The sequence below is a fragment of the Hippocampus comes genome, unplaced genomic scaffold, assembly GCF_001891065.2.
Source record: "Hippocampus comes isolate QL1 unplaced genomic scaffold, H_comes_QL1_v1.1 scaffold83, whole genome shotgun sequence".
NCBI lineage: Eukaryota > Metazoa > Chordata > Actinopteri > Syngnathiformes > Syngnathidae > Hippocampus > Hippocampus comes.
The window spans coordinates 1,505,366-1,519,563 of record NW_017805281.1 but is presented as its reverse complement, the minus strand read 5'-3'; the positions used below and the strand labels follow the sequence as shown (position 1 = coordinate 1,519,563).

The window sequence follows — 14,198 nt, the reverse complement described above, 5'->3', positions numbered from 1 at the left end:
TCATGCCCTCCCCACCCCACAAAAAAAATTGTTTATGAAAAAATTTGAGATTTTTCACAGTTGTATATTTTCTTCAACTCTTTTGTATTTCAAGATATATGGTCATTTTTAAAGCCCAGCATTCAATAATGTCTTTTACTTTGTTTAAATTCTTGTTTTTGAAAAAGTTGTATATTTTCAAAAGAATCACACTCACTTGATTAACATCCATCCGTTATCCAAGCCATCCTCACGAGGGTTACTGATGTCCTGGAGCCTATCCCGGCTGTCTTCGGGCAGTAGGCGGGGGACACCCTACATGGGTTTATGTTTTGTTTTGTTTAATTCTTTATTAATCCCACAACGATTTAATTTTCATGTTTTTATCAGTTCATTATGTGACTGACAGTTCGGCCACTGGGGGGCGGCAAAGAGTTGTCGGAGACGTTCCCGCCTTCACACACCAACACACTTGATTGGTGCATTTACGCACACACTCGCACGAAGTCCACTTCCTGTTGTTGACTAATGAGAGGGCGTGGCCTTGTCCTTGCCACCTCTTTTAATGAGAAAAAACGCTCTTGTCCTGGGGCACAAAATGCTAATGGCTAATGTCTCTAATGAGGATGAAGTGGTTCACACGGGGTTCCGTTGAGGTGGGACACGGAGAGAGGTGGCGGTACAGGTGGCAAATGATGGTACTTTCGTACAACTTGAGATACTTGCGTGATACTGAATCAAAGTAGAAGTACCAATGAACTTTACTGCTGATTATGTCTGATATCCGTTTTGACTGGAACAAGGGCAAAAAAAAAAAACATAAGAAACACTGGTGGTTTTTGTAGCAATGTTAGCGGTGTCCTCTGGGACCCCACCTCGGTCCTGTCTGTTTTTTTCAAAATGATTAATCCTTAAGTATCCAAAGCGATTCAAACTGTTTTTTCCTTCTTGTGTCTTTTCTATTTCCAATCAACACAATAATGAAGCGTTAGTATAATTTACGATCAGTATGAATAATCATTCACTGATATCACTCAAAACCATTCGAACAATAATAACACTTTGCAAACTTTTTTTGGGGGGGGGGCGGTGCTAAACATATTTCAGAGGCTTCTGTGTAATTTTAGGCTGCTGAGTCCAACAATGACATTCGATTCTTTGAATCGGCGCTAGTTTTTGATATCATAGATTTTAATTTTTTTTAACAGTTAATACACACAGAAGCGATAAGATTGGGGTCTTTTGACGATATCGCATCCAACATGACAGGATACCCTTTGGATATGCTTGAAAGGACAGATACCGTCTCAGCAAAATTGGGACATAAAAAGAATGTCAACATTTCCGTGTTTTCAGCACTTAAAACAAGTGGAAGATCTGAAAAACTACAGCCAATTCGGAAAAACGCAGTGCCATTTTCGAATTTCGCGACATCATCCATCCATTTGCTTTACCGCTTAAAACATTTGAAACTTTTTTGGGCACCCAAATATATGTTGAACATGATTGTTCGTGGGTGTTTTAAACAAGGAAATCATCAGAATTATGTAACTCAGTCCCGACATTCTTTGTTATTTTCAACGTGCGCGTAATGACATTTTGATTTATATTGCAAAATGACTATTGTACGTAGTCGTAACATTCGTTATTAACGAATTTCGACCTAAAATTCAGGGAGGATACAACTTGTTTTAATGCAGACGTGTGTGTATGTAATGTACGTGTGCGTGCGAGTGTTTGAAGTGTTGACGCATCTAGGCTACTTGAACAAACATGAGTGAAAAAAATAAATCATGACTTACGAATTTTATTTCACACATTTTTGCTCTCGACAATTAGCAAAACTACCAAAATATATCTGAAATGCTTTGAAAGTTTGTGACGCATCACTCAATTAATTATTCAAATCAACAATGTGACGTGAGTTTAATTGGATTAGTTGCGCTTTTACTGACAATCATACACGTGATTTTAAGATAAAACAACTTTAAATCAATGTACATAATGTAAAAAATATCGATGAACCCTTAATATTTAGTTGTATATTCATTTAAAATTCGATGTGGATGTGTGTGTGTGTGTGTGTGTGTGTGTTCGATTTGTATGTTTTTTTTTGTTTGTTCGTTTGTTTTTGAAGGGTTAGTACTTTTTTCTTCATGTACTTGATCCATTGCGCGAGTACTTCGATGGAGTTATAGAGTACTTGAAACAAATGCAGTCTGGTAAAAAATGATTTAACGTTGATACGTTTAATTGAATTTATTTTGATTGCTATTTGGATTGTTTTAGATTTGGGATGATTTAGATTCTCGGGTTTGTGGTTTTGACTGACAAATTTGAGTCCTTTTGGGGCTTTGACTCGTGTTGATTTGAGAAGGCCGACAAGTGCTGAAAGCCTGACTTGTTGTTCCTCCTACTTGTCCTCTTGTGCGCATGCGTGGCGTGCGCGGCGCACCTCCGCGGAGAAGGGCGAAGCTCTGGCAGGTGAGTTGCGCGTCTCACACGCACACACGCGCGCGCGCGCAGTGGGGAGAAGTTTCTTTGCTGGAGGGGGGGGTGTCCCCACTTCGCGCTTGGACTGCAGTGGGGAGAAGTTTCTTTGCTGGAGGGGGGGGGGGTGTCCCCACTTCGCGCTTGGACTTAATTCCCTCTATCGCTCGTCACATGATCGACTTGACGCGCGCCAGGACAAGGAAGCCGAACGCGTGCAGGTGCTCGGGGGAGCGGCATGGTTTCGTTGTGAGGTGTCGGGGAATCGGGGGGTCCGTCCGGCCGCCATGTTGCAGCCGCAGCAACTCGGAGGCGTCAAGAAGTGTTTCTCCATCGAGGCTTTGGTTGGGAAACAGCAGCAGCGGCAGCGGCCCGCCTGCTTCCAAACCGTCCGGGCTGCCTTCGAGGAGCCCATCCGGCCCACCGCGCTCCGCTTCCCGGAGGCCCTGCACCCACTTCACGTAGGCTCCCCCGTCCGGACTTCGTACCCGTCCGCCGGACCCAATTTAGGACTGCATGTGTTCGGCCGACATCATCCCGGACTCGGGGTGAGCCTGTTGTACCCCTCCGCAGCCGCCGCCACCGCGGGCCCCCCCGCCTCGTGGATCCTCCACAACCACCACAGATACATGCACACGCAGGCAGGTAAGCACCATAGTAAGAATTACAAGACCCAAAAATGCAGAATGTCTCACAAAGTGAGACAAAATGTTTGATTTTGAAAAAGACGCGTAAGGAATGACGTCATGTTGGGTCCAAATGACAAATGTTTCTCATACAAAAAAGCAAAAAAGAGCTCAGCAAAACTTAAATCCAGGCAATTATTTCATTTGAAAGTCGCTTGCAAGTGATGGAAAAGTGTTCAACTGTTGCCATTTTCTTTCATTTATGTTGTAGTCCTGATTTTATAACGGAGCAAAATACATCAGCATCCTTAAATCGATTTGTTTGACAATAAAACAATGAAAAAATTGATTCGTTGTAAATCGTTGTCATCTTTAGCTATTCACTTATTGATTTCAAGAACAATTCATATATGAGACACGAACATGAATGATTCGTTGTCGTTCTCGTCATTGTTGTTATTATTGACCCCAAACAAGCACTTTTAACACTTCTAAAAAGAAAATCGGATCAGAAATCGTGAAAAATGATATATTAAAAATTCGAAGATAAAATCTAATGAGAAAAATTATGATGCGATGAAACGAAAATGGTCATGATTGTTTTCTAACAGCAAACGTGATGAATTCATTGCTAGTTTGTCAAAATAAAATAAAATATGCATCATTCCAAATCTGACGTTTACATTCTCGTGAACACGTTAGTTTTACTCACGGGTATTATTTTTTTGTGTGAATATAAAAAAATAAAAAAAATCAAAGATGAAAAACTGACTTTACTCTTGTACTTGTTTGTTGACACAATTTCCAGTAAGGAGGTTTGTCATGAAAAAAAATCACCTCAAGGCGTCTGTGAAACTTGTCGATTTCATTATTATTCGTGCATTTGAAAATCTTTAGAAAATACTTACAATTTCCAACCGAATAAAATATGAAAACGTTTGTTGATCATTTTGAAAATCACCAAGAGTTGTTCGCAAAAAAAAAAAAGCCAAACGGCATTTCAAGTTGAAGTGCCACTTGTCATTTTTTTGTTGTTAGCGTTTTGAACTTTGTATTGATATTTCGTCACAGGTATTCATGCATGCGTGCTTTGCGTTGACTGCATTTGCTTTTTATCCATTTCTTTTGGGGATGAGTTGATCAAAATTTGACTGACACATCCTTGTGTTGACGTCATCGATTATTGACGATGATAATGATATCATACGAAACGTGATATTGACGTGAAGATGACGTAACGCCCAGACTGAGGACGGAAGGGGCCTCAAGGCCTTCATGGAGAGTCTGGGTCCAGCAACCTCGCGAAGAAGGCCTCTTCGCGCGCACGGGTGTGTGTGTGTGCGTGCGTACCTCCAGGTGGAGGTTATGTATATGTGTGTGTGTTTGTCTCGTTGTGTGTTTGAGTGTCGTGTTTATTTGATTATTTTTTGTGTGTGTAAGTGTGGGTGTTCTTGCAGGGCAGTTGTGCATATTTGCGTTTGTTCGTGTTAAAAATGCGTGTCCTTTTTGTGATTGTGTATTTGTGCGTGCGTGTACCTGCAGCTGGAAGTTGCATGTTTTGTGACCGTGTTTTATTGTTTTGTGTGTCTTTGTATGCGATTATTAATCCTTTTTAATTTGTGTGATGTTTCGATTTACATTTTTTATTTATCAATCACATTGAGGTCAAATTCTTGTTCTTTACTGGAGTTTATCCATCCATCCGTTATCTGATCCGCTTATTTAATGTATTATTTTTTCTACAAAAGCACGTTAGCACACACTTCTTTCATATATTAAATACTTTGCGTGTGCGCATGTACTTCAGTGTCGTTCTAACGAGAAACAAGAAGTAGTTTACTCCGTCACCCATCTGGTTAGCATCTCAGCACCGTCGCGTATAAACCAACGTATACCCCGCAGGCGTTGGTGGCTAACATGCACATGAGCGTGTGGTGAAAATACGCTAATGAGTATAATCAGGTGTGTTTGTAACGAGCGGACTCACAAGTCCCGACTTGTTTCCAGTGCTCTGGGGACGTTAGTTTAGCGTCATCAACCACTCATCAGTGCCATCTGCTGCTCCCCTGCAATGTCCCCGCCCACCACTTCTTCATCACTTTCTGTGTGTGCGTGCGTATTTTATCGATCTTTGTATGGAAGTATATGTGTGCCATCAAATTGAAAATCTGAATTTCTTCACACTGAATTTGATCACCATTAAAATATTCAATGTAGACTTTTCAGCTTGGAAAATTCCAACATTCAGCTGTCAAAGATCACCAGGTGAACCAGACTGAGGCGGTCACGTGAAGCACCTCCGGTTTTCGGAGGTTGATTGCTTTGGCCTGGCTTCTCTCAGTGACCCAGAAGCGCCATTTTGCAGCCACATTTGTCGCTGCGTGTTGATTTTTGGAGCCCAATGTTGACTTTTTAAAGTTAAAAAGTTTACATTGAAGGTTTTTGATGATAATAAAATTCAGTTAGTAAATTCAGATTCCGAATCTGGTGGCATAAATACGCTTCCATCTTTATATCATGACATTCCTCATTGAAGGCGGAGCCATTGCGAAAACAATGTTTTAGTGATAATTCGAGACTTGTTCTCTATCGCTGTGCGAAACGTCAATGGAAAAGATGATGTTGCAAAGTAACAGCATGGACTTCGTTTGGAATCATTCACTCGTGATCGAGTCCCGACTCACTCCAAAGGGACACTTTACAGAACTCTATATCCCCGAAATGAAACTCCCTAAATAGTGGCTAGCGAATGAGTGAGCGATTCGGTTTGCCGTTGATCCTCAGCGTGTGCTTTGCATGTGAATGCGACATGTCTGCCACTTTGCGCTCGCCGTCACTGTTGTCGTCTTTGTCCTGGCGGCCACCAAGTCAACCGACGTTTTGCGTGCGGCGTGACGGTCGCCGACGATCTTTTCAGGCTAACCATATACACTTTTGTTTTTATGTAAACGATATCAAACGTTGCAATGAAGGACCGCACCGCACGCACGCCATTGGCCGACATTTAGCCACCACATACACGCTTCAAACAAATCAGATCAACGATTTTATTTTTGCTACTGTATCCCAAATCCTCTAACAACACACAGGCTCCAACCGTAAAATCAATAAAATGACAAAGAAAAAAATTAAAATAAGGGAAAATGGCTTAGCTTGGATTAGCATCGCTAATGTGCGAAACACTGCTCTGAGGTTAATTTCCTATAATGTTGGGCCAGGGTGGAATATGTTGGTTCTCGAGTGTAAACCTAGTTTTTACGGTTGGTTCTCAAGTGGAAAGTTGGGTCTAGTTTGCAAGGCTGGTTCTAGGGTGGAAAGTTGGTTCCAGACTGTAAAGTTGGGTCGAGGGTTTAAGCTTCTTCTTTGGGTGTCCAGGTCGGTTTTCGAGAGTGAGGTTTATTCGAGGGTGTACGGGTGATCCTCGGGTTTAATGTACCAAGTGGGTCGGATTGACACGAGTTTCTAAGGTTGATTTTTGTTTCTAAATTGGGTCTAGTGCCTAAGGTTGGTCCTAGGGTGTGCGGTTAATGCTGGGGTATAGGATTGGTTTTAGGGTATAAGAGTGGGGCTAGTTCAGGGGTACCGCCTGTTTTAGATGTCTCCTACCCCAATACACCAGATTCAAATGATCAGGATCGTTATCAAGATAGCCCAACCTGACAGGAAATGAAGCTCATGGCAGTGTTTAGCACATTTGCGATGCTAATCCAATCAAACACATTTTCGCTCGTTTCTTGTCATCCTTTTTTTTTTCTAGGGTGGAAAGTTGGTTCCAGACTGTAAAGTTGGGTCGAGGGTTTAAGCTTCTTCTTTGGGTGTCCAGGTCGGTTTTCGAGAGTGAGGTTTATTCGAGGGTGTACGGGTGATCCTCGGGTTTAATGTACCAAGTGGGTCGGATTGACACGAGTTTCTAAGGTTGATTTTTGTTTCTAAATTGGGTCTAGTGCCTAAGGTTGGTCCTAGGGTGTGCGGTTAATGCTGGGGTATAGGATTGGTTTTAGGGTATAAGAGTGGGGCTAGTTCAGGGGTACCGCCTGTTTTAGATGTCTCCTACCCCAATACACCAGATTCAAATGATCAGGATCGTTATCAAGATAGCCCAACCTGACAGGAAATGAAGCTCATGGCAGTGTTTAGCACATTTGCGATGCTAATCCAATCAAACACATTTTCGCTCGTTTCTTGTCATCCTTTTTTTTTTTTTTATGGTTGGAGTCTATACGTTGTTTGAGGATTCAAGATAAGCCACATTTAAAACAGGCTGAAGAGGGGCTCTTGAGGACTCCTGGTCTTGTTTCTAAGTTTGGGTCTTGTGAATGTGTTTGCAAACATTAGCATGTTAACATGCTTAAACCCTGCTGTGAGCTTCCTTTCCTGTTAGCGGCCCACTTCCTGCTTGTGACCTCCCGTATGGTGCGTTCAGGTGACGACGGCGGTGCGGAGAACCTTCTGCTGCATGGCGCTTTCTCCCGGAAACCCAAACGGATCCGCACGGCGTTTTCTCCCTCGCAGCTTCTGCGTCTGGAGCGAGCATTTGACAAAAACCACTACGTCGTCGGCGCGGAGAGGAAACAGCTGGCCTCATCTCTCTGCCTTACGGAGACACAGGTGAGCAAACGGCAACACTGCAAGTGGTCCTAGGGTCTAGGGTCAAAGTGTGGTCCAGTCTAGGGTAGAAGGTGTCCACGTTTCTCGAATCTTAGGTATGTTTTCGTGTTCGCGCCGTCAAAAGTATAGAATGTGGGGTTGGTTATAATGTGTCAACATTTGTAGAATATATATTACTTTAATTTGTAAGGTTGACACTCGAATGTAAGGTTGGACAGACTGTTAAGTGTTGATGGTCTAGATCGGGGGTCGACAACCCGCGGGTCTAGAGCCGCATTCGAATCAAACTAAAGGGTCCACCTAAGAAGAGTGTTGAGCAAAATGAAATTTCTCTCATATTGTCGTCGTGAAAATTGTATTTTTCTGTCTTAAGGTTTATTCTTGGTCTCATCTGGACTTAGGCTTGGATTTGGACTCAGACCTTTGTGGCTCGAACTTGACTTGGACTCGATAGAAATGGACTTGACTACAGCCCTGCCCGAATTTAATTTGGGTTCCAGGTTGTATGGGGTTAAAGGTTTCTCAAATGTAAGTTTGGTTCTACTGTGTCAAAGGACTGAAGGGAAGGTTACTCTAGGTTCTGAAGTGTCAAGTTTACGGCGTAAGGTTGGTTTTAGGTTGGAAGGTGCCAGTTTATGGATTGTAAGGTTATTTCTTGTGTGTCAGGTGTCAAATGTCGAGAACGTAAGGTTCTAGAGAATCTAGAGTGTAACGTGTGGTCGTTCTAGTGTTTCAGGTGTAAGATGTCATACAGTATCAATCTAGAATATAAGGTGTGGTTGGTTGGAGAGTGACAGTGAGTTTTGGTTCTAAGCCAGGAGGCACGTCGTCATTCCAGTGGTACCATATCATGATTGACATGTCACAGCGTTCAGTGAAGTAAAACGATCTCAAAAAGTGGACATCTAGTCACCCTACTCTCTGTATATTAGCATGTAGCCAAGTTAGCCTGTCCTGACACCTGTGTGCGTGTGTGCAGGTGAAAGTGTGGTTCCAGAACCGCAGAACCAAACATAAGCGTCAGAAGTTGGAGGAGGAAGCCCCTGAGGCGGACCACAAGCGCTCCAAAGCCAGCCAGCACGTCAGCAGATGGCGAGCTGCCACGCAGCAGAACCCTGCCGAATGCGTCGGCGACATCGATGACCACTGAGCTAACTCGACGAACGCTGGCCCGGAAACGCCACGTGGACGCTTAACGTTTGCCATCCATTCGGACTGAGATGAAGGAGAAAGAACATTCTTGGTTTTCAAGTGTGCCAACAAACACACACAAAAAAGGCTCTCCAGTGCGAGCTACCGTTAGCCTCCTAGCATGACACGGTGCGTCAATAATCACTACAAACCCCCGCGGAAACTTGCATTCTCTCTCTTGTGATGCGTGGTCACTTGCTACCTAGCTGCCATGCCATTGGCTGAAGAACTTGCTGCGTGGGGCGGGGTTATGTAAATGAGCCACACTGCAGTGTCACAATCTCGCCAAACTGAGGACAGCTCACCTAAAAGCGTGTTTTAATGAATTGTCGCCCACCTCCAGATTAACTAGCTTGTTTCATTCCAGGCACTCCTAGAACGCAAGAAACTATTTTGATGCAAAATATTAATAAGTCACTTTTACATAATGTATCTTCTTCTTCAAAAAAGAGAAAGAAATGTATTAATAAAGTGAATAAAAGCAAACGGCGTCTGTTGTGAACAGACGAACGCCAGCCTGGTGGACATCTGGGACCAAGACCAGCACACGCACGCACGCGCGCGCACGTATACACTGCAGGATTTCCATCAAACTTCAATTAAACTGAAAGCCGGAAAAACTAAAGAGACCCGGTGATGACGATGAGTTTCTGGCTGTTTTTCCAAGAGTCGACTGACCCAACAAGGGACACACTTAGCCCGAAATGAAAGGAGGGATTTTTCACATCGCCCTTTGGCATCGTCCTCTTCATCATGCTGTCTCGTTCTCGGAGGTCATGTGACAATGTTGTCATGCACTACGTTGATTCGGAATGAGAATGATTTGAAGCGGCCTTCCTCTGACTAAGGGGGCGGGGCCAGAAAGATGGAACAGTTTCGTCTTCCTGTGTTTCATGTATGAAAAATAAAAGTCATTAGAATGAAGTTTTCCTTACCTTGTTTTTTTTCCTCCCACCAGAAAATCCATTTTAAAAATAGAATGAAATATGACGTGTTGTGTTGCCATGGAAACGAACGAGGACACCCACAGATGGCAGAGAGAGAAATGAGGACTCAAAGTCAAACTTTCATCCTCACAAAAAAGTGATTTAGTTTTCATTTGACATCTAAATGACTGAGCAATTTTCTTTGTGTGCTTGATTGACAGCTTGTATCCGGCCCACTTTTGTGCCCACAAGTTAAGTCACGACTACAAGTGCTTACATGTACATGAAGTAAAAACTTCGCGCGCTGTCCGGGAACCTGAAATAAATATACATGCAATTAAAGTACTGCCTTCTTCCTCCATGTATCCAAGTAACTGAATTTTCAGTACATGAAGCACATACAGGGACATAAAGTATTTGAATCTATTCAGCTACTTTCAATTCACCTAAATACCTGTACAAACAAATATGCAACTGAAGTAATTAAATGTACCAGGCAGGATAGAGACATCATCAGATGACTTCCTGTCGTCACGGCGACCAAAAACAGACAAGCGTGCAAAACATCGACTTGGCCCTGGAAAGATTTGGTGCCAAAGAAGATTCAAAGGTGTAAATGACTTAACACCTCATAATGACATTATAATTACATGCTAATTACACTCAAGTCACAGGGAAGAAGAAATTAGAGCGATAACCCAGCATCACTCACATTTTTCATATATGGTGTATTAATACATGTGGAATGTACATGAATATATGTGTAGTATGTACTGTGTGCAGTATATATGTATGTATAGTTGCACACACGTGTGTGCATGCGTGTGTGTGTGTGTGTGTGTGTGTGTGTGTGTGTGTGTGTGTGTGTGTGTGTGTGTGTGTGTGTACGTGTGTGTGTGTGTGAGAAAGAGAGCGATGCTAATCAGTTAAAAAGTTAGACAATGGGGTGTGAGAGCATTTGAAGCTTGTTAGGATAATCAACACTTTTTGTATTCAAATGAGGTAGTCTTCACTCATTAGTTCAGGTGTGTGAGTGTGTGTGTGTGTGTGTGTGTGTGTGTGTGTGTGAGTGTGTGTGTGTGTGTGTGTGTGTGTGCGCGCACATTGTAGCTTCCGCCGTTAGCTTGATAGGAACCGATGTGAATGTTCGCAGAATGGCCAGTAGTTGATTTCGTGGCTGACGTATATGATATGTCTTTCATGTCATTGATGTTGCTCGCAATGTCATTGATGTCATTAATCTTGTCATTTCTAACATTGTTGAGTTTTTTTTAAATGGGTGATGTCATTGATGTTTTTTATTCGGCTTTTGTTAAGGTCGCAAAACTGTCATCGGTGTCGTTTGGGTCAATGTTATTTGCGATTTGGTCTTTCACGTCCTGAGTTGACGCTGATCTTTTTCATGATTATTTTCAACATTCGGGAGCGGCGCAAGTTCAACGCACGGAACTCACGGAGTGTTGCTTAGGTTGGAAACCGCTTTGATTGAACATTTCATTGAAAATCTTCGGACGTCCCTCGCTGATGAACGGACATTAACACTCTTTGCCCAGCTTTCAACACACGTCAAAAATCGAAAGAAAATGTTTGTGCTCAGCCTCTTTAGCCCCGCCCCCACATGCAAACGAGCCCAGCGATTTGCCTCAATGTCATGCCGCTGCGCCAAAGATGGCCGCCTCCCATTCAAAAAGGCCCCCCCGCTGCTGTGATGACAGGACACATTACTCAAATGTGTGCGCGCGTGTTTGCGATTGCTCAAAAGCGCCGGTTGGCTCCGTTCGCTGGCCGTCGTCAACGGCAGCAACAACATAAACAAAACTTGCAATGGATGTCGTAGTCTGAACGCGCCAAGGTGTTGTCATCAACACTGTGTTGTTAAGTTGATGTTGATGACGAATATCATATTCATCCCATCAATTATCTGTCAGACATACATTCAAGCTTCGTTTATCTCGGGAGAACGGGGCAGAGGGCATTCCAGATTTCTTTTTTGTTTTGTTTTTTTGAGTTTGTTTGGAAACATTTAAATTCTTGAATTCTTTACAGCTGATGACTTGAACACGACTCATCTGCAACAACCGTTTCGGACAATGAGAGAAAAATGTGACTTGCACAATCATTTGGAAGGCGGTGTGTTTGATGGTCCCAATCCGAGTGGACTGGACAACTGACACATAAAACAAGAAACCGTTACACATTGTGTTTTTCTACACCAAAATGTTCAATCGAAATTGAGTATAGTGGTACATCTCCGTACGAAATTAATTGGTTCCGGAAGAAATTTCTTAACTAGAAAATTTTGTCAGTAGAGACGCGTTTTCCATGTAAACGCCCTAATGCGTTCCAAGCCCCCGCAAAATTCAGACATAAATGTTTCCTAAAGCATAAAAATGCATCAAAATATGTAACAAATGCATGTTAGAATTAGATTATTGCAGAATAAATGAGAGTTGTGCGTAATGTAAAAAAACAAAGAATCGAGTAAAGACTAAAAATTATGGTGATTTAACTTTTAACTGCGTCCTCATCATTTTTTGCCCTCTTTAGTTCATGTTCTCTCTCAGAAGTGGTTTTTGCCTGGTGTTTTGTAAAGAACTGATCCAATGACGTTTGATTTTGTCGGCTTTTAACAATGCTTCAAAAATGCCCAAGGCAAACATCAGCGTAGTGAGCGATCGCCTGACTGGTGAACACTTTTTCTTGGTGATTCATATTTACGTCGAACTATCTGATCACCTCACTGCCGAAGGGGCGAATGACGAGGACGCTGTATAAACACATTCTACCTACACACCAAGACACATACAGTAGAGGTCCCTCTTAGCCAATGGGATGCGAGGAAGATGCTTGGTAATAGCCAATGGGAAAGCAGCTAGAAGTTAAGTTGCGTTGTTGCTCCGCTCAAGCTGCGTGCATGCATGCGAGAGCTCACGTGTTGTCGACATTTAGCGTTAGCTTGTTAGCCATAGCCACGCATCAGTGTTGCTGGCGCCCATTTTTGCTCACGTAACACCCCATTCTGTATTTTTACCTTTCGTGTCTTGAAATCTCTTTCATAACGAGAGGCAATATTTGCCTGTTGAGGCATTTCGTAACTTGAAATTTTCGTATGAAGAGACATTCGGAAGTAGAGGTACCACTGTACAGCAAACATTTGTTAGGTGGAGGCTAACATACAATGTGAAACACCATAGACATGCTCATGGATATTAGCATAGATGTTCGTCATTATAAATCTTCAGAGACCTGCCACAGCAACACCTACAAACAAAACATGTGATGAATAGAGCAATGTCCAGCATTCACTCTATACCTTGAGTTTGGCTTCGTGGTGTTTCGTTTCTCCGCAGCTTTGTTGTTATAAGTCTTTGAAGTTGACAAATGATGGGGGCCCATATCTTATGTTATATACATACATCAATACATACACAGCTGTTTATGGACTCTATTGTGTTGTTGCTTATTTGTTTGTAATATTTGCATTGTGAAAATTATATCAATAATAATAATTTTCACCATGTGATATAATCATCTGCCCTATAGTGATAAGCTCTAATGATCCAGCAAAGACTATAGTTGGTGTATTTGGCGGCGCATGCGATTTTTTTTTTTTTTTTTAGTGTGCTGCAGTTTCCAAATTGGCGTCTTCACAGACACATTTTCTTCTTCTTCTTCTTCTCCTTTGCCGCCCCGTCGCCTTGCTGCTGGCTGGTGGAGTGCGAAAGGATAATGATGCGAATTATGCTTTTAATGACGTGTTAATTAGAGTCATGCAGCGCCGAGAGATGACGCGTGAAACGGTGGTTGCACGTACGGAATAAATAACGCAACAGATTGGCTTGCATATGTTTCACATTACAACTTTACAACTGCGCTGGCGACAACACGCAACACACTCGCACAACTATTATTAGCAGACTCTTCAGAAACCTGAAACAACACAACAACAACAACAAGATGAAAGCTAACATAAATTCGAGGTTGGAATGTGTGGTTGTCTCTTCCACGATATTCAAATTGAGCTAATAAATTTTGCTGAGTGGTTCTGAGAGTGTTTTTCGACCAGCAGTGAGGGCCTTGGTGGCCCTGACCGCTCACCCAAACTTGACAAGAAGGCGATGATGCACATGAAAGAGGAAAAAAAAATGACTCACCTTGATGGAGGAAAGGTTGAGGCATTTTGCCGTTTAGTTTTTTTGTACATTTAGCTGTTTGGCTATTTAACCATGTATATGTTTAGCCAATTAGCCCTTTAGCCACTTAGCTGTTTAGCCATGTAGCTATTTAGTCTTTGATGATTTATCCATTGAGCAGTTCAGCCATTTGACGATTTAGCCCTTTGGTTGTCGAACCATTTCGCTTTTTAACCATTTAGCCC

General features: G+C 42.5%; 1 protein-coding gene across 1 annotated transcript; it reads left to right on the top strand.

Annotated features, from left to right (window-relative positions):
• The first annotated feature begins 2,568 nt into the window (after window positions 1-2,568).
• emx3 (empty spiracles homeobox 3) lies at window positions 2,569-9,823 on the top strand. Its single transcript, XM_019871037.1, has 3 exons — window positions 2,569-3,114; window positions 7,519-7,703; window positions 8,683-9,823. The coding sequence occupies exons 1-3, from the start codon at window positions 2,757-2,759 to the stop codon at window positions 8,851-8,853; spliced, it is 714 nt and encodes a 237-aa protein (XP_019726596.1). The 5' UTR covers window positions 2,569-2,756; the 3' UTR covers window positions 8,854-9,823.
• Window positions 9,824-14,198: the final 4,375 nt, after the last annotated feature.

Excerpts from the sequence above, each read along its gene's own strand:
- emx3 (XM_019871037.1), top strand. The coding sequence starts at position 2,757 with ATGTTGCAGCCGCAGCAACTCGGAGGCGTCAAGAAGTGTTTCTCCATC. Across the intron at positions 3,115-7,518 it reads ATACATGCACACGCAGGCAG|GTGACGACGGCGGTGCGGAG; the intron begins GTAAGCACCATA and ends TGGTGCGTTCAG. Across the intron at positions 7,704-8,682 it reads TCTGCCTTACGGAGACACAG|GTGAAAGTGTGGTTCCAGAA; the intron begins GTGAGCAAACGG and ends GCGTGTGTGCAG.